The following is a 22,215-nucleotide window of genomic DNA, read 5'->3' as shown; positions in this document are numbered from 1 at the left end:
CATCTGCCTCTCAGTCTGATTCTTCAGCTTTGCCTTTAATGATTAGGGTTCCTAGATTGTCATATATATCTGATTCATTTGTTTTCTCGGGTCCTTGTTGTAAGAGGAATGACACAAAGCACCTGCCTATTCCACTTTCTCAGCCCCCCCATTGCTTTTTTGGTTTATGGCAAGTTTTTTTGTTTGTTTTTGTTTTGATGTATTTTTATAAAGTTATAAAGAAATTCACTCTCCTTTTTTTATTTACAGTTGTTGAATGTTTTCAATTTTTACATTTAAATCTCTGACTCATTTAGAATTTATCCTTACATGGGGTATAGTAGATGCATCTAGTTTTATATTTTTTCAGATGGATATCTAGGTCTATATTTTTGCCATTAATTTAAGATGCTGCCTTTGTAATAACATATTCTGTGCAATTTGGTATGTTTATGGATTTCTTACTCTGTTTCATTTGATTTGCCTATTCATGTATCAGCTGCAAAGTGCTTTACTTATAAAGCCTCTGTAATATATTTTAATAGCTGATAGGGCTATTTCCCCTTCATTACTCTTTGTTTTCAAACTTTTTTGTTTTTTTGCTTATTTCTTTTTTCGAATGAACTTTATAGTAAACTTGTCTAGGTCCACACATACAGAAAACATCCTGATGGTATTTTTACTGGGATCGCATTAAATTTATAAATTAACTCAAAGAAACAGACTTTTTATGTTACTGAGTCTTTCTATTCCCAAACATTTTATGTATTTTTTATTACTTCAAGCCTATTTTTTGTGTCTTTTTTGTGTGTTTTATAGTTTTCTTATATGAATGTGGACTTTTTTTGTTAAGTGTATGCCTAGATATTTCAGCATTTCTTTTTCTATCATAAAGAGGATCTTCCTGACTGGTTTGAAGTTGTATATTGATGTTAATTTTTATGTTTATATTTAACCTACATTATTAATATTTTCTTTTGTCTTTCATAATTGTCCCATTGGTTCTTTGGGGTTTTCTGTATGTATAATATCATTTGCAAATTGAGAAAGTTTAAATCTTCATTTCCCATTCTTATACCTCTAATGACTTTATCATCTTTAGTTGTATTGGCTGACACTTCCAACAGCGAGTTAAATAGTAGTGGAGACAGTGGGCATCCTTACATTGCTCCTGACTTTAGTAGGAAAGCCTCTAATGTTTTCCCTTTAAGTATTACTGGTTTGGGGGATAAAGTGCATACGTATTATGCTAAGGATGAATCCATCAATTACTAAAATTTTAAGTGTTATTTTAACATGAATAGATGTTGGATTTTGTCAGATGCCTTTTTGGAATCTATGGTAAAGATCAAATGATTTTTCTCCTTAGTTCTTTTATTATTATGAATTATATTAATGGATTTCCTAATATCAAACCATCTTTGCATTCCTGAGATAAACCTCATTTGCCCTTGATGTGTGATTTACGTATTTAGCTATATGTTTATAAAAGACTAGTGGGCAGCCCCTTCCATTAACACTTCATTATTCTCAATAAAAGTCAGCATTATACCTAGGCACCTCCATATGTAGAGATGGTCCAGTGTTTGTTTCTGTGAGATATCCCGAAGCAACAGGCCAAGAACACACCTGGTCTGGTCCATTGCTGTTGCGTCTGTTGATATTGCCTCTCTCCACTGGGTAAAGAAGGACCCCGTTTCACCGAGGATCTTGCAGCTGTTGGAGACTACCTCGGTTCAAATCCTGGCTTAACCCCTAATTAGCTGTGTGACCATGGAAAAGTCACTTCTCCATGTCTCTTGTTTCCTGCTCTGCAAAGTGGGGATAATAGTAGTACTTAGAGAATTACTGCAAAGGTTGAATATATGTGAGTGTGTTTAAGTGTGTGTGTGTATGTGTGTGTGTAGCTTAGAAGAGGGCCTGGCACATATTAAGCACTATACAGGTGTTGACTATTATTATTGTTAACACTCCCCCGTCTCCACTCTCTATGTGTGCTCTACATCATCTGCATAATGAATAACTTAATTTTTACTCCCCTCTTAAAAGCCCCGCCTTTCTTTCCCACATAAACCAAGGAAGATAAGGGGCATTTAAAGCTTGCTGGAATATTATCCCCAGTATTGCTTTATTGCCTAATGCTGTTTAAGTAAACCATAGTGCAATAATTCATGTCATAATACTCTGCTGGCCACACCTTCAAGACACCTCCCATCATCTCCCCTTCTAAGCCTGCTTGACCTGCTCACTCAGCAAAAAGCTAATGAGCACTAGTATGTGACAGACACTGCACAGGTGCAGACATTGGATATCCTAGATTTCCTGTAATAGAACAGTTCTTTCTTTTCAGTAAATGTGAAGTTATAAAAATAATAAACATGCTTGTATTTTTACCTATACTTCATGAGTCTCTGTTGTTCTTGTGAAGGTTCTTATACTTAGATGTGGTTTAAAAAAAAAAAAAAAAGCCTGTTTTTTGATACACATTTGGAACTAGAATAATAGTTCTTAGTCAAACTAACACCCTGGGTTGAAACTTTCATGTACTGGGGTTGTTAGCAGCCATCGAGCCAGCCTGCAGCTCATGGTGACCCCATGCACAACAGAATGAAATGCTGCCCGGTCCTGCACCAACCCCATGATCAGTTGCAGATCACCACCATCCCATGATCAGTTGCAGATCAGACCATTGCTATCCATAGGGTTTTCATTGGCTGATTTTTGGAAGTAGATTGCCAGGCCTTTTCTCCTATTCCATTTTAGTCTGGAAGCTGCACTGAAACTTGTACAGCATCATAGCAACACACAAGCCTCCACTGACAAGACGAGTGGTAGCTGCACATAAGGTGTGTTGGCTAGGAATCAAACCTGGGTCTCCCACATAGAAGGTGAGACTTACACTACTGAAGAATCAGTGCTTTATTATGCATTGGGTAACTACACAAAAATGTCATTGAGAAGTATTTTTAAAGCCCCAAACTGTGCTTTTCAATGGAATTATCTCAGGGTATGCTCTAATAATGGATAATTTCCTTGCCATTAGCCAAATATGGCATGACAAATTTTCCCTTTCAGAGGGTTGCTGTTTTATTAATTGAACGTGATTTTAAATATTTTTAGTTTTTAAACACTCAACAGGCAGGGTGCTAAAGGTTAGTGTCCAGTAGATAGACCACATGTGACAAATAGGTGGAGGAGGAAAATGGAGGGGGCTGTGGTTGGCCATCCACTCCGTGGGGCAGTGCAAAAGAATGAACTGACCACCACATTATTCCCAAGGACCATGGCTTGGTCTAAAGAGAATGATGGTATGGTGAATGATGAATTAGATGAACATTGTTTTAACAAGTCATAGCCATGATTTACAATTCTTCTAGTGGGTGACCCATTTTCAAGCTAAAAGGAAGTCAGTCACAGAACCACTGTCACTCCTTCAATCTAGATGTGAGTCACCAGGCATCACTGGAGGTTTTGTGGGAAGTTGAAGACCTGATTGAAGCCTTTAGGTTGCTTGGTTTCAAATTGAGTGATAGGAGACTCTCATAGGTATTATGCAGGGTATTCCTTCCTTCCCTTATTTGCCCCACTTCTCCTCACACACCTGCATGAGTCCTTCAAACACGCTTTTTTTTTTTTTATTGTGCTTTAGGTGAAAGTTTACAGCTCAAGTTAATTTTGACAATTTATAGATGTATTGTTTTGTGACATTAGTTGCAGTCCCCACAATGTGATAGCACCCTTCCCCTTTCCACCCTGGGTTCCCTGTGTCCATTCATCCCGTTCCTGTCCCTTCCTGCCTTCTCATCCTGCATTTAGACAGAAGCTACCCATTTGGTTTCGTATATCTGATTGAACTAAGAAGCATGTTCCTCACGTGTATTATTTTTTGTTTTATAGTCCTGTCTAATCTTTCTCTAAAGAGTGGTCTTCAGAAACACTAGGTTAACAGAGTGTCTGCGGCCATAGTTTCAGGGGTTCCTCCAGTCTTTCTCAGACCATTAAGTCTGATATTTTTACGTGAATTTTAATTCTGTTCTACATTTTTCTCCTGCTCTGTTTGGGACTCTCTGTTGTGTTCCCTGTCAGGGCGGTTACTGGTGGTAGTCGGGCACCATCTAGTTCTTCAGGTCTCAGGCTAGTAAAGTCTCTGGTTTATTTGGTTCTTTAGTCCTTTGGGCCAGTATTGTCCTTGTGTCTTTGGTTTTCTTCATTCTCCTTTGCTCTGAGTGGGATGGGACCAATAGATGTATCTTAGATGGCCGCTTAGAAGCTTTTAAGACCCCAGATGCTACTCACCAAAGTGGAATGTAGAACATTTTCTTTATAAACTTAGTTTTGCCAATTGACCTAGATGTCCCCCAAAACTATGGTCCCCAGGCCCCAGTCCCAGCTACTTGGTCCCTCAAAGTGTTTGGATGTATCCAGGAAACTTCTTTGCTTTTGCTTTGGTCCAGTGTGCTGACTTGACCTGTATTGTCCTTCCTTTCACCGATCAATAAGCTTTCTTGACCCTACCACAAAATCATATCTGAATCCAGCTCTGTCTGTCTTCTCTCGTTTTTAGTATTACCATCCTGGGCAAAGCTACCACTGTATCTCACCTGGACTTCAATGGCTTCTTGACTGGTCTCCCTGCTCCTTCTCTTACCATCCATTGTCTTCAGGGCACGCAGAGTGATCTTTTTATACATAAGTCAAAACATATCACTCTGCCCATCAAAAAAAGTGAACGAAATTTAAGCAAATTAAAGAAAAATACCACTTCCCTGTTGAAGACCCTCTAATACTTTCTGTCAACATAAAATAAAATCCAAATGACTTGTCATGCACAGTCCTTTGAGATCTGATCCCTTTCTCCCTCTCCTACCTCAGCTTGTGCCAGTCCCCACTCACGCACTGTCTTAGCCTGGATTCTCTAGAAAGGCAACACCAGTGAAGTGTCTATATATATATATGTATATATGTATGTATGTATGTATATATATAAAATCAAGGAAATGGCTCATGCAGTTGTACAGGCTGGAAAGTCCCAAGTCTGTGGGTCAGGCTCAAGGCTTCTCCTGAACCCACATAGCTGCAGGGACTGGCGAACCCAAGATCGGCAGGTCAGACAACAGGCCTCTGGCTCACAGACTACGGAGGCTGACACATCCCAAGATCGGCAGGTGAGCTGCTAGCTCAAGTCCCAAGAACCAGAGGTCACATGAACAGGAGCCAACTGCAGGATCCAGAGTGAGCAAAAGCCTAGGCACCTTGCCAGAACGTCCACCTATATTGGACACAGGCCATACCTCCAAGGAAACTTCTTTCAACTGATCGGCTACTCAGCAGATCCCATCATGAAGGTGATCACTTTATATCAGATCTCATCACGGAAGTGATTACATCATTTTACGACTGACAGATTACAGCATAACTGCCAAACCACTGAGAGTCATGGCCCAGCCAAGTTGACACACAACCTTAACCATCATAGCCCACCATGCTCCAGCCTTGCTGGTCTTTCTGCTCCTCCATTTTGCCACATTCCTTCCCAACTTCAGGATTTTGCACAGATGTCCTGCCCTCTGAACTACTCTTCCTCTAGTCTTTGCATGGCTGGCCCTTTCTGACCATTCAGATCTCAACCCAAATGTTACCTCCCCGGTGAGACTTTTCCTGAGCCCTCAATGTGGCCAGTCACTCTGTCCTATATCACCTTGTTTGCATTCTCTACTGCCCGATGTTGTCTTGTTTACGTGCTTATGTGCTGTTTACCTCTTCCAAGTAGAATGTGAGCTCCATGAGAGGCAGGCTTCCCCTAGATCAGTGCCTGGAACACAGAGGCACTGATAAAACAGCTGTTGAAAGAACGAATGAGTGTCAACACAGATAAAATAATATAGCAAAGAATAATGTAGCAAATGTTGACTGAAGACATCTGTACCAGTGAGGAAGCTTTGTTTGCCTCTCCTTACTTTTTCCCTGTCGCGTTTTCTGATGCAAATTCCACCTTTGACCTTATGTATTCCACTTTAAGGAGCCCTGGCTGTTCAGTGGTTAAAGCACTTGGCTGTTAACCAAAAGGTCAGTGGTTTGAACCCAACAGCCTCTCTGTGGGAGAAAGATATAGCAGTTTGATTTCGTAAAGATTTACAGCCTTTGAAACCCCATGGGGCAGTTTTACTGTGTCCTATAGGGTTGCTCTGAGTCAGATTGACTATGGCAGTGGGTTTGGTTTTTGGGGTATTCCATTTCAGTTTCTAAGTGATTGCCAGCTCTTTACACTATTGTCTGTCCTAACAAGCTTGCCTGCTTAAAGCCCCCAACTTGCCCCATCCCTGAATTCCCTCCACAACCAATCCCAGCTGGATGAGGAGAAACCCATCATGTGTCACACTCCCTCACTTATGTACATTTAGGCTACAGGTGGAGCTGGCCTTACACCTGTGTGTCCTGACGTGTAATTGGTATGGGGCACCAAGATGCTGATCAGGAACAGGGCAGGTGGGATGAAGACCTCCCAGCCTGGTGGCCAGATCGTGCTCACCTGCATTCTAGGGTGAATTCCTGTGTCCGTTGCTCATTGTCTGAAGGGATAGAGTTAACTCAGACTTTCTCATCAGATTGCTAACCCAGAAGGCCAGTCTTGTGGGTGGGACACAACAACCACAGTGTGTTAACAGTAGTGGTTCTGCTTGGTGGAAGCAGACACGTGGTTCTCGACACGCAGTCTTTTCACTTACAGTGAGACCCAAAGGAGAGAGGGACACTGGCTAAAAAGCCTGAGGGGCCCCAAGCAAGTGGTCTGAGGTTCAGGGGAAACAATCATGCTAATTAAGGAAACCGAGGCAGTGCTGTTAATATGGGCTAAGCCAGTTTGGTGGTGGCAGGGAAAGGCTGTGAATTAAACGGTCTGCCATTGCCCAGGGCCTATCTAGCGCCTGGTCTGAGGCTTCAGCATACGACCTTCTCACCGGCTCGTGCGTTGAACTGTTGCTCTTCTCCCTTGGAGCTGGGACAGACCCAGATATGGAGCCAGGTTGGTCTCTCCTGGTACCAGGGCGAAAGGCCCCAGGTGGGAGAGCTGGGAGGGGCTTGGAAGACCAGACCTGAACCCCCCCACACACACTTTTCTTTTTAATCAGGTGGTTTTGTGCTTTTAAAACATTTATTTTCAAGTAAATGAACATCTGAGGTGACATAAAAGGATTCAACTATTGGAAAAGTGGAAGGCACCTGGGAAATCCACTGAACACTTATTTCTAGACAGAGAAAACTTGGCTGAGTTCCTTTTGCTATAGGGCAGTGGTTCTGCCTTCCAATCACCTGGAAGTCTTGTTAAAGCTAATTGTTGGGCCCCACCCTCAGAATTTCTGCTTCTGCAGGTCTGAAGTGGGGCCTGATAATTTGCCTTTCCAAGTTCCCAGGCAATGCTGCTGCTACTCCTGATCCTGAGGCCACATTTTGAGAACCCCTGTCAGAGGGTAATCCATTTATTCACCGTGCTATGAATGAAAATTTTGTAAATTGTGCTTCAAGTCAACCATTGCTTTAAACAGCTTTTATTGATATGCTTGTTTGTGTCTCCTTTGAACAGGTATTTTGATGTTGGACTGCATAATTTCCTAATTCGGTAAGCCAGTAATTTTTATTTTAGATATCATTGAATAGCATCTCTATCATGGAAGACTGAAATGGAAAATAACATCTTTGATAAATAATGACAATTATATACTTGTTAAGAAAACATCCTAACACTATGTTTTTTGTGCCTCCCAGAATCACACGTGAGATTATCCTTTTTAATCAAGGAGATCTTTATTTAAAGGCATTTATATCTGAAGTGATGGTTACCCAAGAGCTTGGAAAAACTCAGTTCCAACTACTAGCCTGCTGGAATAACTAATTGAAAAGTGAAGAGTGCCGGCTTGTATTCAGACATTAAACAGCTCGCTTAACTCATTTTCTCTGCGTTGGGTTTATTATGTCTAAGCTGAATCTACTGGTTGTTTTGCAGCCCTGAAGATACAGCTTGTTCATAATTGAACGAGATTATAGGTGGCAGTTTGTATCTTCGTTTATTGGTGATTTTACCAGAGTTGGCCTGTGGGACATATTAATTTCAAATAGCTCTTAAGTCAAACAGATTAACTAGAAATATACCAGAATATTAACATGTTGGTATGGATATCATACTTTACTGTATTTTCTAATTTTTTTCTGATACCCTTTTTTTTTTGTTTTCTTAATTTCTCATTCAAAAATTTATACACTTATTGTTTTGTGACATTGGTTGCAGTCCCCTCAAAGTGACAGCATGCTCCCCCTTTCCACCCTGGTTTCCCTGTGTCCATTCATCCCCTTCCTGCCTTCTTGTCTTGCATTTGGGCAGGAGTTGCCCATTGGCTCTTATATATTTGATTGAGCTAAGAAGCATGCTCCTCCTGTGTGTTGTTTGTTTTATCGGTCTGTCTAATCTTTGTCTGAAAAGTGGGCTTTGGGAGTGGTTTCAGTTCTGGATTAGCAGAGTGTCTGGGAACCATAGTCTTAGAGGTTCCTCCAGTCTCTGTCAGACCAGTAAGTCTGGTCATTTTTGTGAGTTTGAATTCTGTTCTACATTTTTCTCCTGTTCTGTCCAGAACTTTCTGTTGTGATCCCTGTCAGGGTAGTAATTTTTTTTTTTTTTTACATTGAGAATATATTACTTTAACAATGGTGAAAAATGATCATTAAAATGGCCTGTCAGAAATGAATCAGGGAAATAATAATAGTTGCCAAAGACTGTAAGCTAAAGATTACAAGAAAACTAGAAATCATGTAATGTGATTTGCTTTCTGCAAATATGTGACTCTAAATGCCAATTATTTCTGTCTAATACCTAACATTTAAGCTAGAGAAATAAAGTCAGCTAATAAAAAGAGCCTGTAGGTCAGATGTGGTTTTGGGTAAGTGTGTGGTGGTTCTGTTCTCCATAGTGCATGGCCATCTTCCTGTTGGTAAGATGCTCTCTGAGGGGGAATGTAGATCACCTTTGTCCTAAACCAACAGCATTTCTTGTTTGCCAGATTGCTTATGGTGATGTTCTAAGAGAGGCCATGCATACCTTGTCCTCTCCTCTGGGGCCTCATCCATAGCTGCACATTGAAATCTCCTGGGCTTACCTCAGACCCAGGAAATATGAATTGTCCTGAATTTCTCCAGCACAGCACACAGTGTAAACCACTACCTTTGAATTGACACATGGGTAAATGCATTTTAGTCAGAGGAGTAAAATACCAGAGGTCCTAGGAAAGGCAGGCATAGTAATTTCATGTCTAAACTGATTAGAAAAAGCTGTATACCTCAGGGAATAGTTTGGATTGTTTTGAGTGGAAGTCTTTGGTATTTTGTGCTACTTCAGTGGTATTGATCAAATAATTCCTTGCAGTGAATTCAAGTTTTGTACTTTTCTTATTTCCGCTACTAAGTTTCTTGAGGACAAGAATCATATCTTAATCATCTTTCTTTGATTAAATTCAAAGACTTGTATGCAATCAACCTTCAACTAACATTTGTGGTAGAAGTAGAAGAATGAGTGAATGAATGAAATGATGCAGAAAGGACAGGAAAGGTGAAGATTAAGAAGAATTGTTTATTCAACAGATAATTATTAAGCTCACTGTGTGCCATTTACTTGGATGTGCCTGGAAATATCATTGTTAGCAAAAATAGATGTGATCGTAGATTTTGTTTAACTTACAGTCTACTAAGGAAAAGAGGTATGATTTAAATAATTATAACTGTACCTGTAAAATTAAAAGTATGATATGTGCTTTTGAAGGAGAGGAATAGAATGCTATAAGAATATTTTTTTATCTGGTTCATTCCAATATGAGATGGGAGGCTTCACTCTAAACCAAGATGGAGTAACAGGAACTGGATTTACCCTTGTGCCTGAAACAAAAACTGGAGAAAATATAGAAACAATGATTTTCAAGCACTGGGCACTAGGAAACAAAGCACAATGATCCATGAGAGAAAGAAAACAAACAATGATTGCAGAGCTTACTGCCTGGACAGAATTTTCCAGGTATCGTACAGGCAGGGGGAGTGCAGGTAGAATCCGTCAGTCTCCTTAGTTGAGGAGAGAGTTGGGAGGTTAAGGTAGAGTTCACAGGGACGAGTACAACAGAGGAGAGAGCTCCTGGAAAGAGAGCTCTGGAGATCTGCAGAGGGTCCCCCTTTGAATATTCAGCTGAGTACTGATCAGTACACGTGTTATGGATTGAATTGTGTCCCCCAAAAATGTGTATCAACTTGACTCGGCCATAGTTCCCAGTATTGTGTGGTTGTCCTCCATTTTGTGATCTGATGTATTTATCCTATGTGTTGTAAATCCTAACCTCTATGATGTAACGGAAACCCTGGTGGCATAGTGATTAAGAGCTGCTAATCAAAAGGTCGGCAGTTGGAATCCACCAGGTGCTCCTTGGAAGCCGTATGGGGCAGTTCTACTCTGTCCTGCAGGGTCACTATGAGTCGGAATTGACTCAGTGGCAACAGGTTTTTCTTTTTTTTTTTTTTGGTTTTATGATGTTAATGAGACAGAATTAGAGGTAGTTATGTTAATGACGGAGTAAATCTACAGGATTGGGTTGTATCTTGTGTCAATCTCTTTTGAGACATAAAAGAGAGAAGCAAGCAGAGAGAGAGGGACCTCGCACCACCAAGAAAGAAGTGATGGGAGCAGAGTGTGTCCTTTGGACCTGGGGTCTCTGTGCTGAGAATCTCCTAGACCAAGGGAAGAATGATGACAAGGACCTTCCTCCAGAACCAACAAAGAGAGAAAGCCTTCCCCTGGAGTTGGCACCCTGAATTTGGACTTCTAGCCTCCTAGACTGTGAGAGAATAAATTTCTGATTGTTAAAGATATCCACTTATGGTATTTCTGTTATAGCAGCACTAGATAACTGAGACAAAATTTGATACCAGGAGAGTGGGGTACTACTCTGACAGATACCTAAAATGTGGAAGCAGTTTTGAAATTGTGAATAGGTAGAAGCTGGGAGAGTTTTAAAGTACCTAACAGTAAAATCCTAGGTTGCTTTGAAAGGACTGTTGATGGAATTATGGACATCAAAGACAATTCTGGTGAGGGCTTAGAAGGAAGTAAAGAGAGCTGTAACATCGGAGGCGGTGCAGACGGTAAGAAGCAGCAGCAGAGAAACAGCAGCAGCAGAACCAGGAGATCGGCATGAGACAGCACTAGAGCCAACCCACAGAATAAGAAAGCTGAGTCCTTTGCACAGGCTTTCTGGCAGAGTAGGGTGCCTCTGGGCACTTACAGGTGGAGCTAATCTTGCTGACCCACCTAGCTAGAGCTGAGTGCCTTCCGGCTGTTGTTTACTGGTGGAGTGGGGGTATCTCCAGGCACTTATTGGTGGAGCTAATGAACTTTGGGATACTTGCGGGTGCAGGGCAGACACCAGGCCAGCCCAAGGTCCCAAGGGGCCGAGAGGCCAAGGAATCAGGAAGCAGAAGCTGAAGAGACAAGGAGCATAGGAAGCAGAGCTTCCTCGGTCTCAAAGGGCAGGGCCACAACCTCTGGGGTCTCAAAGGGTGGATCTGTGGCTTTCTGGGGTCTCAAAGGGTGGCCACAGTCTCCTAGGTTTCAAAGAGTCAGATCCTCACCAGGAGGATTCAGTATGTGGGGTTACCTTTCATGAGTGCCTGTGGAATGGAGCCAGATTCGCTGCCCAAGATGAGGGGGTGGGGCTGCCATGGCCAAAGTACAGAAGAATGGGGCTGCCAGGGCCAAGAGGGTGGAGTTGCCACTCAGATGTACTAGAAGAATGGGACCGCCCAAATGCAAGGGAGCAGAGTTGCCGTTTAGTGGGCCTGGAAGGCAGAGCTGAAGCCCAGGGCCCAGGAGCCTCCACCCAGAATCAGGAGAGTGTGGCCAACGCCCAGAGTCTAGAGGGCAGGGCCACTGCCTAAATGGTTTCAGACAACAGAGAATTATTTTGAAGCTTTGAAAGCTAATGTAATGTGCTCTGCTGACTTGCTTGGTACCTGTTATCCCTTCTTTCCCCCAATTTCTCCCATTTGTAATGGAAATGTGTACTTTGTGCCTGTTTCACCATTGTACTTTGGAAGGAGAAAACTTATACTCTAGATTTCACAGATGAAGAGGAATTTTGCAGAAGATGAGATTTTGGACTTAGAATTGATTTAAAACTTTTGGGATGATATGACGGGGTCAATATGTTTTACATGTGACAAGGACATGAATTTTGGGGGTCCAAAGGGTGGAACGTTATGGGTTGAATGTGTTCCCCATAATGTGTATTGACTTGGCTAGGCCATGATTCCCAGTATTGTGTGGTTGTCCTCCATTTTGTAATCTAATGTGTTTATCCTATGTGTTCTAAATCCTAACCTCTATGACGTTAATGAGGCAGAATCGGAGGCAGTTATGTTAATGACATAGGGCACAATCTACAGGATTAGGTTATATCTTAAGTTAATCTCTTTTGAGATACAAAAGAGAGAATTGAGCAGAGAGGAGAGGGACCTCATACCACCAAGAAAGAAGTGGTGGGAGCAGAGTAGGTCTTTTGGACCCAGGGTCCCTGCACTGAGAAGCTCCTAGATCAAGGGAAGATCAATGACAAGGACCTTTCTCTAGAACTGACACAGAGAGAAAGCCTTTGTCCTGAATTCGGACTTCTAGCCTCCTCGACAGAGAATAAATCTCTATTTGTTAAAGATATCCACTTGTGGTATTTCTGTTATAGCAGCACTAGATAACTAAGACCACATGCATCTGGTGAAGCTACCTGAGGCTGGGTAAAGAACCACCCAAAAGGAGGAAAGAGAATAATCCTCACAGTTTACATGGGACTGGAATACTTTGTGTTTACATCAGAGAGCATGACGACAACAGGTAGAGTGTTCAGAAGAGTACTGGCTCATTAATGGGGAAAATTAACCCTAGCCTGAAGACTACACTGGTCCCAGCTAACAAAGCTTAAAAGTAAACCTTGAAAGGATCAGACTGTTTCAAAGTAATGTAACTGTGTTCAGGAAAAAAAAGCTGAAGAAATTTATGGGAATACAAAAATCTTCAGCAATCAACAAGGTAAAATTCACAATGTCTGGAACCCAATAAAAAATTGCCTGGCTTGCAAATAAACAAGAAAATGAGAGGACAAAAATTGATCAATGGAAACTGACCCAGAAGTGATAAATGATAGAATTAGTAGGCAAGAACTTTAGAAGATTTATTATAATAGCCCCATATGTTCAAGAAGATATATAAAAGATTGAGCAATTTATGTAGATACGCACAAGATATAACAAAGAACCAAATCAAGCATCTAGAAATAAAAACAATAATATCTGAAATGAAAATACACTGGATGGGATTAACAACCAGTAAACTTGGATTAAGAAAAGATTAATCAACTTGAACACATAGGAATAGAAACTATACAAAATAAAATACAGAGAAGGCAAAGACGGGGAGAAAACAAAGAAAATATCAGTGCCCTGTGGAACAACTTCAAGTGGTCTAATATTGTAATATAATTGGAATTTATGAAGGAGAGGAAAGAGAAGGGAGAAAGAAAAAAACATTTAAAGAAATAAAGGCTAACAATTTTCCATCTTTGATAAGCAGTATATCCTATAGATCCAAGAAGCTCAATGTCATGGATTGAACTGTGTCCCCCCAAAAATGTATGTAACAATTTGGCTAGGCCATGATTCCCAGAATTGTGTGTTTGTCCTCCATTTTGTGATTCTAATTTTATGTTAAAGAGAATTAGAGTGGAATTGTAACACCTCCCTTACTCAGGTCACATCCCTGATACAGTGTAAAAGGAGTTTCCCTGGGGTGTGGCCTGGACCACCTTTTATCTCTTGTAAGAGATAAAAGGAAAGGGAAGCAAGCAGAAAACTGGGGACCTCATACCATCAAGAAAGCAGTGCTGGGAGCAGACCACATCCTTTGGACCGGGATCCCTGTGCAGAGAAGCTTCTAGTCCGGGGGAACACTGAAGAGAAGAAGGCCGACAGAGAGAAAAAGCCTTCCCCTGGAGCTGACGCCCTGAATTTGGACTTTTAGCCTACTTTGACTGTGAGGAAATAAACTTCTCTTTATTAAAACCATCCACTTGTGGTATTTCTGTTATAGCAGCACTAGATGACTAGGACACTCAACTAGCTCCAAGTCCAAAAAAACATGAAGAAAACCACATTATATTCAGTTTGTGGAGAATGAGTGATACAGAGGAAATCTTAAAAGCAGCCAGAGAATAAAAGCACATTATATATAGGGGAACAAAGATAAGAATGACAACATTATATATAGGAGAAGAAAGAGAAGAATGACAGCAGACTTCTCAGTGCAAACGATGGAGATAGTGGAACAACTATTTTAGGAAAAAAAAAAAACAAAAAACTATCAACCTAGAATTCTTTACCCAGAAAAAATGAAATAAAGATATTTGCAGACATACAAGCGGAAAGAAATCACAACCAGCAGACCTGTACTACAAGAAATGTTAAAGGAAGTCCTTCAAGCAGGATGAAAACGTCAGGTGGAATTGTGGATCTACGTAGAGAAATGAAGAACATCGGATAGTAAACATGTGAGTAAATATAAAAAGATTCTTATTTTTAAAATATCTTTAAATAATAATTGTTTAAAACTAAAAAAAATGATGTGTGGTTTATTACATACATAGAAGTAAAATATATGACAATAATAGCACTAAGACTAGGAGGGAGAAATGGAAGTATATGTACTCTTTTAAGGATTTTATAATATACTTGAAGTGGTATAACATTAACTGAAGGTAGACTGATAAATTAAAAGTGTATGCTATAAACCCCAAAACAACCACTTAAAAAAAGATAAATAAGTATAGCTAATAATCCAACAAAGAAGATAAGATGGTAGGTTTAAAATCAAACATTTTATTAATCACGTGATTATAAATGGCCAATATCACCTTTATACTAAAAGACATTACAAGGAAATAAAACTGCAGACCAATATCCATTATGAACACCAATGCAAAAATTTTAAACACATTTTTAGCAAATTGAAACCTACTACAATATATAAAATCAATAATACATCACAAATAAGTGTGTTTATCCCAGGAAGGCAAGGTTGGTTAAACATTTGAAAACCAGTCAGTTTAATTCACCATATTTACAGGCTAAAAAATAAAATCATAGGATTATCTCAGTCATTGCAGAAATGGCATTTGTCAAAATTCAACATCCATTTCTGATCAAAAACTCTCAGCTAACTAGAAACAGAAAGCAACATTCTCAACCTGATAAAGGGCATCTATGAAAAACCTATAGCTAACTTCAAATCTAAGATGAAAGACTAAGTGCTTTCTCTCTAAGATCAGGGACAAGGCAAGGATGTCTGTTCTCGCCATATCTATTCAACGTTGTACTGGAAGTTCTAGCCAGTACAGTAAGGAAAAAAAGGGACATCCATATTAGAAAGACATCAAGGTTGGAATGGAAGAAGTAAAACTATTTGAGAGTAACATGATCACCTGTGTTGAAAGTGCTATGGAATTTACATAAAAGCTACTGGAACTGTTAAGTGAGAATAACAGATTTGCAGGATACATGATCAATATGCAAAATTTAATTGTATCTTTGTATATTAGCAAGAATAAATTAGAAACTGAAATTTAGAAATACCCTTTGTGATAGCATCAAAGTTTATAAAGTATTTAATAATGAATCTGACAAAAATGTACAGGACCTATACACTGAAAGTTATAAAACATTGAGAAAAATTAAGGAAGACCAAAATAAATGGAGAGATAGCCTGTGTTCATAAGTTGAAAGACTCAATATTGTTAAGATGCTAATTCTCCCCAAATTAGTTAATGGATTCAACTTGTACATGAATGTACATAGTACCTTCTGAACTAGAAATACACCAGTTGTCAAAAATCAAAATCTCAACTGGCTTTTTTCTCTTTTTGGTAAGAAAATGACAGGCTTATTTTAAATTATTTATGACAACACAAGGGTCAAGAATAACATAAACAAATTTGAATAACAACAAAGTTGGAGGATTTGTTTGACCTGATTTTAAGTCTGATGATAAAGTTCAGTAATCAGAACAATGTGGTATTGGGGTAGACAGAGACAAATGGATCAATGGAACAGAACGAAGAGTTCAGAAATAGACCCATGCATATATGGTCAGTTGAGTTTTGGCAAAGGTACAGAGGCAGTTAAGTGGAGGAAAGATAGTCTTTTCAAGAAATGGTGCTAGAACAATTAGTATACGTTTCCAAAAAAAAAAAAGATCCTTGAGGGAGCCTCATACCATATATAAAAGTTAACTCAAAATGGATCATAGAGTTTAGTTACATGTAAACCTAAAGCTGTAGAAGTGATCATAGGAGGAAAAAAAACCCTGAAACTGGTAGAAGAAAACATAGGAGAAAATTTTGTGACTTTAAATTAAGCAAAGATTTCTAAATATGACACCAAAAACATGATTCAAAAATGATAAATAGAACTTTTTAAAATCAAAATTAAGAACTTTTGTTTTTCAAAAGACCCTGCAAAGAGAATGAAAAGACAAGTTACATGCTGTAATAAAATATTTGCAAATTACATATCTCATAAAGTTGTTGTATCCAAAATATATAAGGAACTCTTACAAATTCAATAATAAGAAAACAAACAATCCATTAAAATTGTAGTGGGCAAAAGATTTGAGCTGCCACTCTACCAAAGAAGATATACAGATGGCAAATAACCATACAAAAAACATGCACAACATTATTAGTCGTTAGAGAAATGCAAGTTAAAACCCCATGAGATTCCAGTACATACCACTAGATAGGCTAAAATTAAAAAGACTGACTGTACCAAATGTTGCCAAGGATGTGGACCAACTGGAGTCCTCATACACTGCTGGTGGGAATATAAAATGGTACAACCACTTTAGAAAACAATTAAGCAGTTTTTGAAAAAAGTTAACCTACACTCCCACATGACATAGCCATTTCACTCCTAGATATTTATCTAAGAGAAATGGAAGCATATGTCCATATATAGACTTGTATATGAATGTACATAACAGCTTTATTTTTAATAACCCAAAACTGGACATGAACCACATATCCATCAGTAGGTGGAATGGATAAACAAATTGTGTTATATCCATGCAATGGAATATTACTCAGTGATTAAAAGGAGGAATGATCTGTTGATATGGATGAATCTCAAAATAATTTTGCTGAGTGAAAGAAACTGGACAAAAAGAATACATACTATATAATTCCATTTATATAAAAGTCCAGAAAATGAAAGCTCCTTTATAGTGGCAGGAAGCAGACCAGCAGCTTCCTGGAAATGTTGGGGGATGTGGAGTGGCAGGAGGGATTCATTAACAGGGTGCATGAGGACACATTTGTAGGTGATAGTATCTTCATTATTTTGATTTCTGGTGTGAGTTTCAGGGTGGATATATATGTCTAAATATATCAAAATGTATATTTTAAATATATACAGTTTATTGTACGTCATTTGGTCTCTGGGTGCCGCAAATGGTTTGCACTCAACTACTAAGCTACAAATTGGCGGTTTGACTCTACCCAGTGGTGCCATGGAAGAAAGGTCTGGTGATCTGCTTTTGTAAATATTACAGCCAAGAAAACCCTATGGAGCAGTTCTACTCTGTAAAGCAAGAGGCCGCCATGAGTCAGAAGAAACTTGACTACAACAGGTTTGATTTTTTTTTTTTTTCCTAATATGTCAATTATACCTTAAGAATGCTGGGGAAAATGAAGCAGTGGTACTTCCGTCTAATTATTTTTCCAAACTGTCTGAGTAAAAATTTCCTTCCCATTAGGTAATGGATCCTTTAATGGCATCTTGGCTGTTTTCACTGCTTTCCAGACACTTTCAGGCTTGTGGTTTGAGAGGGTTGAAGTGGGGAGAAGTACTGGTCTGCCTCTCACCCCATCCTCCATTTCCTTCTTCTGGGATCCAGCCATCTCTCCTGTGCTGGGTGGGGAGGAGGGAGAGGGAGTGGCCAGGTGGCTCTTCTGTAAGAGCCTGGCAGGAGACCCTTTTGGATGGGTCCTGGTAACCAGTCACCGTCATCAGTGTTTTGTGAACCCAGCGGAACTGGGGGCAGGGGAATTAAGGCTTCCCTCTGCCCTGCCATCTCTTTGCAGCTTTCCTTTCCCCTACTCTGGTGTTTATTGCTTATCCAGTTGAGAAATGACAGCTCGGTTTCCCCTTCCTACAAGCACCCAGTCTCTGTGAGTAGGTCTCTTTTTACCCCCCACCCCATGACAGCACTCCCTACTAAGCCAACAATTTAAAGACTACGAAGAATCCCTTCCTCTTTCCTCTTCCCAAATTGGGGGAATAGGGAGCATGGGACGTGGGGGTGGTTGCTGGGAGCAGAGTCAGTTCTCCATCTCCTAGGAATCCTGGACAGAGTAGGTGTCTCACTCCTATATTATTTGCAGCTCCACTTAGGAAGTATGGTCCTTTCTGCTCTCAGCTTGGGAGATCAAGCACGATGATGACTGAACACTATTTATCACTGGGTACCTTTGTAAGAAAGGATCCTTGGTGGTGCTGTGGTTAAGCGCTCGGCTGCTAACCAAAAGTTCAGAGGTTTGAACTTACTGTCTGCTCTGCTGGAGAAAGATGTGGCAGTCTGCGTCTGTAAAGATTTACAGCCTTGGAAACCCTATGGGGCAGTTCTACTCTGTCCTATGGGTCGATGTGAGTTGGAATTGACTTGAGGGCAACGGGTTTGGGTTTTTCCCTTTTTATTGGCTGGGAAGGATCTTTGTTAGAACTGTTTCAGTGGAACTATGGCCCTGAAGCCAGGTTGAAGAGGGTGGCGATACGGAGTGGCAGGTGAAGGAACAGCAATTCCTTTTAAAAAGTAAAGCTGTGGGGGGAAAGAAAGACAGGGCTGCTGATAGAGAGGATGGGTGGAGTGGGGATTTTTTTTTTTTAATGGGAGGAACTTTTGTATTTAGCTACCAGAAGGTCTTACGTGTCCCCTTACGCTTAGAGAAAGCAGTTGCACTTGGACAGAGAGAAGCAGATTAAGACTGCCAGCGAAGCCAGGATGTGAAGGTAGTGAGTAGCCCTTGGCAGCCCCAGAGCAATTGTGTTTTCCTGTAAATATATCGCTGGAGAAAACCTTAGAGGGCTGGGAGAGTGAGGGGACTGGTGCTTAAGGAATGCTTGTCACTCTTCGATGGCCAAGGAAAGGAGACATTTCCCTTTATAAAGAAAAAACGTGGAAGAAATTGGCGTAGATCTGCCCAGCAAGCTCTGAATGCACACTGGGGTTTGTCAGCTGTATTGAATGCTTTGGGTTTGGTGTGAAAGAAACTCAGCCTGCTTGGAATTAATCAGTTGGATCTTTTACATCGATGGAAGTAACGTGGATTTCTCTTGAATGACCTAAATTTCCACAAAGCCAGAGCCCTATCTGTGATCTTAGTCTAGCGAACAGCAAGTAGAGACATGCTTCTTTTTAAGTTGCTGAAGTGTTTCATGGAGCTTTGGGGCAGGAAGGAGCTGTCACGTTTAGTGAAATATGAGCGGTTTTGGTACTGGTGTTTAACAGTGATGGTGGGAAAATTCAGTGAGCACAATCCTTCTGCATTTTGTAGAAATCAAAGGAAAGACTTTCAGGAAGTAGTAATCACACTTCCCCTATTGGCTGCAGTTCTTAATGTGATGCTAATAATAATAACCAACCTAGAAAAATAGATTATAGAATAAAACTGCTCTGTTTCACTATAGGTAATAGGATGGCATGTTTACATTTAGTTTGTTTGGTTTAAGTTTAGCAAACCAGTATAAAAGATTAGTCATCTTTGTTTTGATTTTTGCTGATTGAGGCGTTTTTCATTTTACCCAGAGTTGTAGTTGCCCCACTGTCTTTTAAGATTGTGCCTGTCTGCACCCCTCCAGGTTTCTCAGGTTGGGGAATAGTTTCAGTGATACAGGATACCATCATGACCTTTTCTTTGTTAATTATTGTGGTAAAATATACGTCACATAATTTGCCATTTTAACCAGTTTTAAGTGTAAATCTGGTGGCGTTAATCATATTCACCGTGTTACGCAGCCATCACCACTGTCTATTTCCACAAGCTTTTCCTCACCCCAGACAGAAACTCAGTACCAAGCTTGCACAGACACACAGACTCTGGGGCCATTATTCTGCCTACCCCCCTTATCCAGGCCCCCCATCAGGGCAAGGAGGGAGCTCTACCCAGCTCAGCCCTTATCTCTTTCCTAATGTTTGGGGGAAAACTCTCTCTTTCCCTATGAAGTATGATGTTAGCTGTTTTTTATAAATGCCCTTTATCATGTTAAGAAATTTCCCTTCTAATCTTAGCATGCTGAGTGTTATTATTGTGAAAGGCTCTTGGATTTTGTCAAATGCGTTTTCAGCATCAGTTGAGATAATCATGGGATTCTTTTCCTTTGTTCTGTTAATGTGGTATGTCACACTGATTGATTTTCTTGTGTAGAAACTCCCTTGTATTCCTGGGATAAATCATTACAATTTTTTCCAAGAAGACCTGGAAGCACCTAAGCCATCCCTCTTCCATTTTTCTCTGAGAGATTAAATTTTAATTTTCCTTTTGCAATTTTTTCATTGATCTTATGCTTATACATTTAAAAATCAGAAAAAAAGTTCACCTTTATTTTCTGTATTTTTTATATTTAAGTATTTAATTAATTTTAAATATATATTTCAAATAGGGATCTAGCTTCTTTTTTTTCCTCCAAATACCAAAACAAATTTTCTTTACCAACACTTTACATATTTATTCTAAAGATCATGAGTGAGTTGGTCAGAACCAATTCTTTTTTCCTAAGGAGAGTGTTGTCTTGATACCTGTCACGCCTGTAGAAATTCAAAGTGTGGGATCGTGCCATGGATGTTTCTTAGGCAAATATAAAAAGGCACTGTGCCCTAAAGCTCTCTGAGAAGATCTCTGGAGTTAATATGTGCTCAAACGATAAATTCCTTTTATCTTATAGATATGCTTATAGAATGGTACTCACTATAGTACCCACTGAACTTGTACAAATGCTTACATTTATATCAAACCGCGTGTGCCCTTTGGAAGCATTATTATGTTCTGATCAGAGAGAAGGTAGAATGGGACAGCTGTTCACTTCTTGTAGCGTGTTTTGCTCTTCTGTAAGTTGGTCCTGGGAGTCTCTCAGGGTCTGAGGTGTCTTTGGGTTGGCAGAGGGCAGCAGATTTTGATAATGAAACCACTGCTGTGAGTTGATGGTTCACTGAATTTTGTAACGAGCAAAACTGATACTACCTGCTTTTGGCTTTCTCCTGAGGACGCCCTGTGCCTGACTGACTCATTCATTCATAAAACTCATTCATAGGCCCACTGCAGACTAAAAGTGTTGTTTGGGCTAAATAAGTTGGAGATTTGATTTTTATGAATCACAGGTATAGTTCTTTTTTTTGGGGGGGGGGGTACCACAACGTCATCTCCACATTTACTAGTTAATTGTAGCACTTACGGGTATTGATGAACAAGTCTGTCCACCATTATTTGAAGCATGTCTTGGATCTGTGATGCCTGGAATGTTCAAAAGAGCCTGCCTTGTCTTTAAGAAGACAGGTGGTCCAATGAAGGATCAATTCAGGCTGGAGGATTTGCCCTGAGAAGCAGGAAGAGACCTGGGGTTTAAGCCATTCTCTTTCCTGTATCCTGTCAGAACAGGCGAGGCCTGCTCAGGCTCCTGGGCTGTTCTGAAAACAGACATTAAGAAGCGTGTGAACATTTGTTCTGGGAGTGGGAGCCAGACAGTATCAGGAAGATAACTAGTGTCTGTGTCCCATCTGGCAGCTTAAAAACAGCTAAAGCACATGCAGGGTCCCCTGAGAAAGAAAGAAAAAGCCATTATGTATAGATTTTTAGACACACACACAGAGGTGATAACTCAAGCAAAATACCTGATTTGTTACCTAGGATTTTAAATTTTTTATTTTGCAAATCTAAAATAGAAGTCAACTCCTATTCGTCTAAGTGGATAATTTTTTTTCCTTTTTTTTTTTTTTTATTATACTTCAGGTAAAGGCTTACAGAACAAATGGTTTCTCATGAAACAGTAGTACACATATTGTTTTATGACATTGGTTAACAACCCCACAACATGTCAGCCCTCTAACTTCTCAACCTTTTTTTTTTT

General features: G+C 40.0%; 1 protein-coding gene across 3 annotated transcripts in view; it reads left to right on the top strand.

Annotated features, from left to right (window-relative positions):
* HHAT (hedgehog acyltransferase) overlaps window positions 1–22,215 on the top strand; it is a 635,839-nt gene that overhangs the window by 273,659 nt on the left and 339,965 nt on the right. For all 3 annotated transcript variants that reach the window (XM_023730279.1, XM_023730278.1, XM_012555207.2), the window contains one exon: window positions 7,559–7,594. In XM_023730279.1, the coding sequence (XP_023586047.1) occupies window positions 7,559–7,594 (36 nt within the window). The remainder of the gene's footprint in view (window positions 1–7,558; window positions 7,595–22,215) is intronic.

This window comes from Trichechus manatus, unplaced genomic scaffold (assembly GCF_000243295.1).
Source record: "Trichechus manatus latirostris isolate Lorelei unplaced genomic scaffold, TriManLat1.0 scaffold00035, whole genome shotgun sequence".
Lineage (NCBI taxonomy): Eukaryota > Metazoa > Chordata > Mammalia > Sirenia > Trichechidae > Trichechus > Trichechus manatus.
This window is presented reverse-complemented; position numbering and strand designations above follow the sequence as displayed.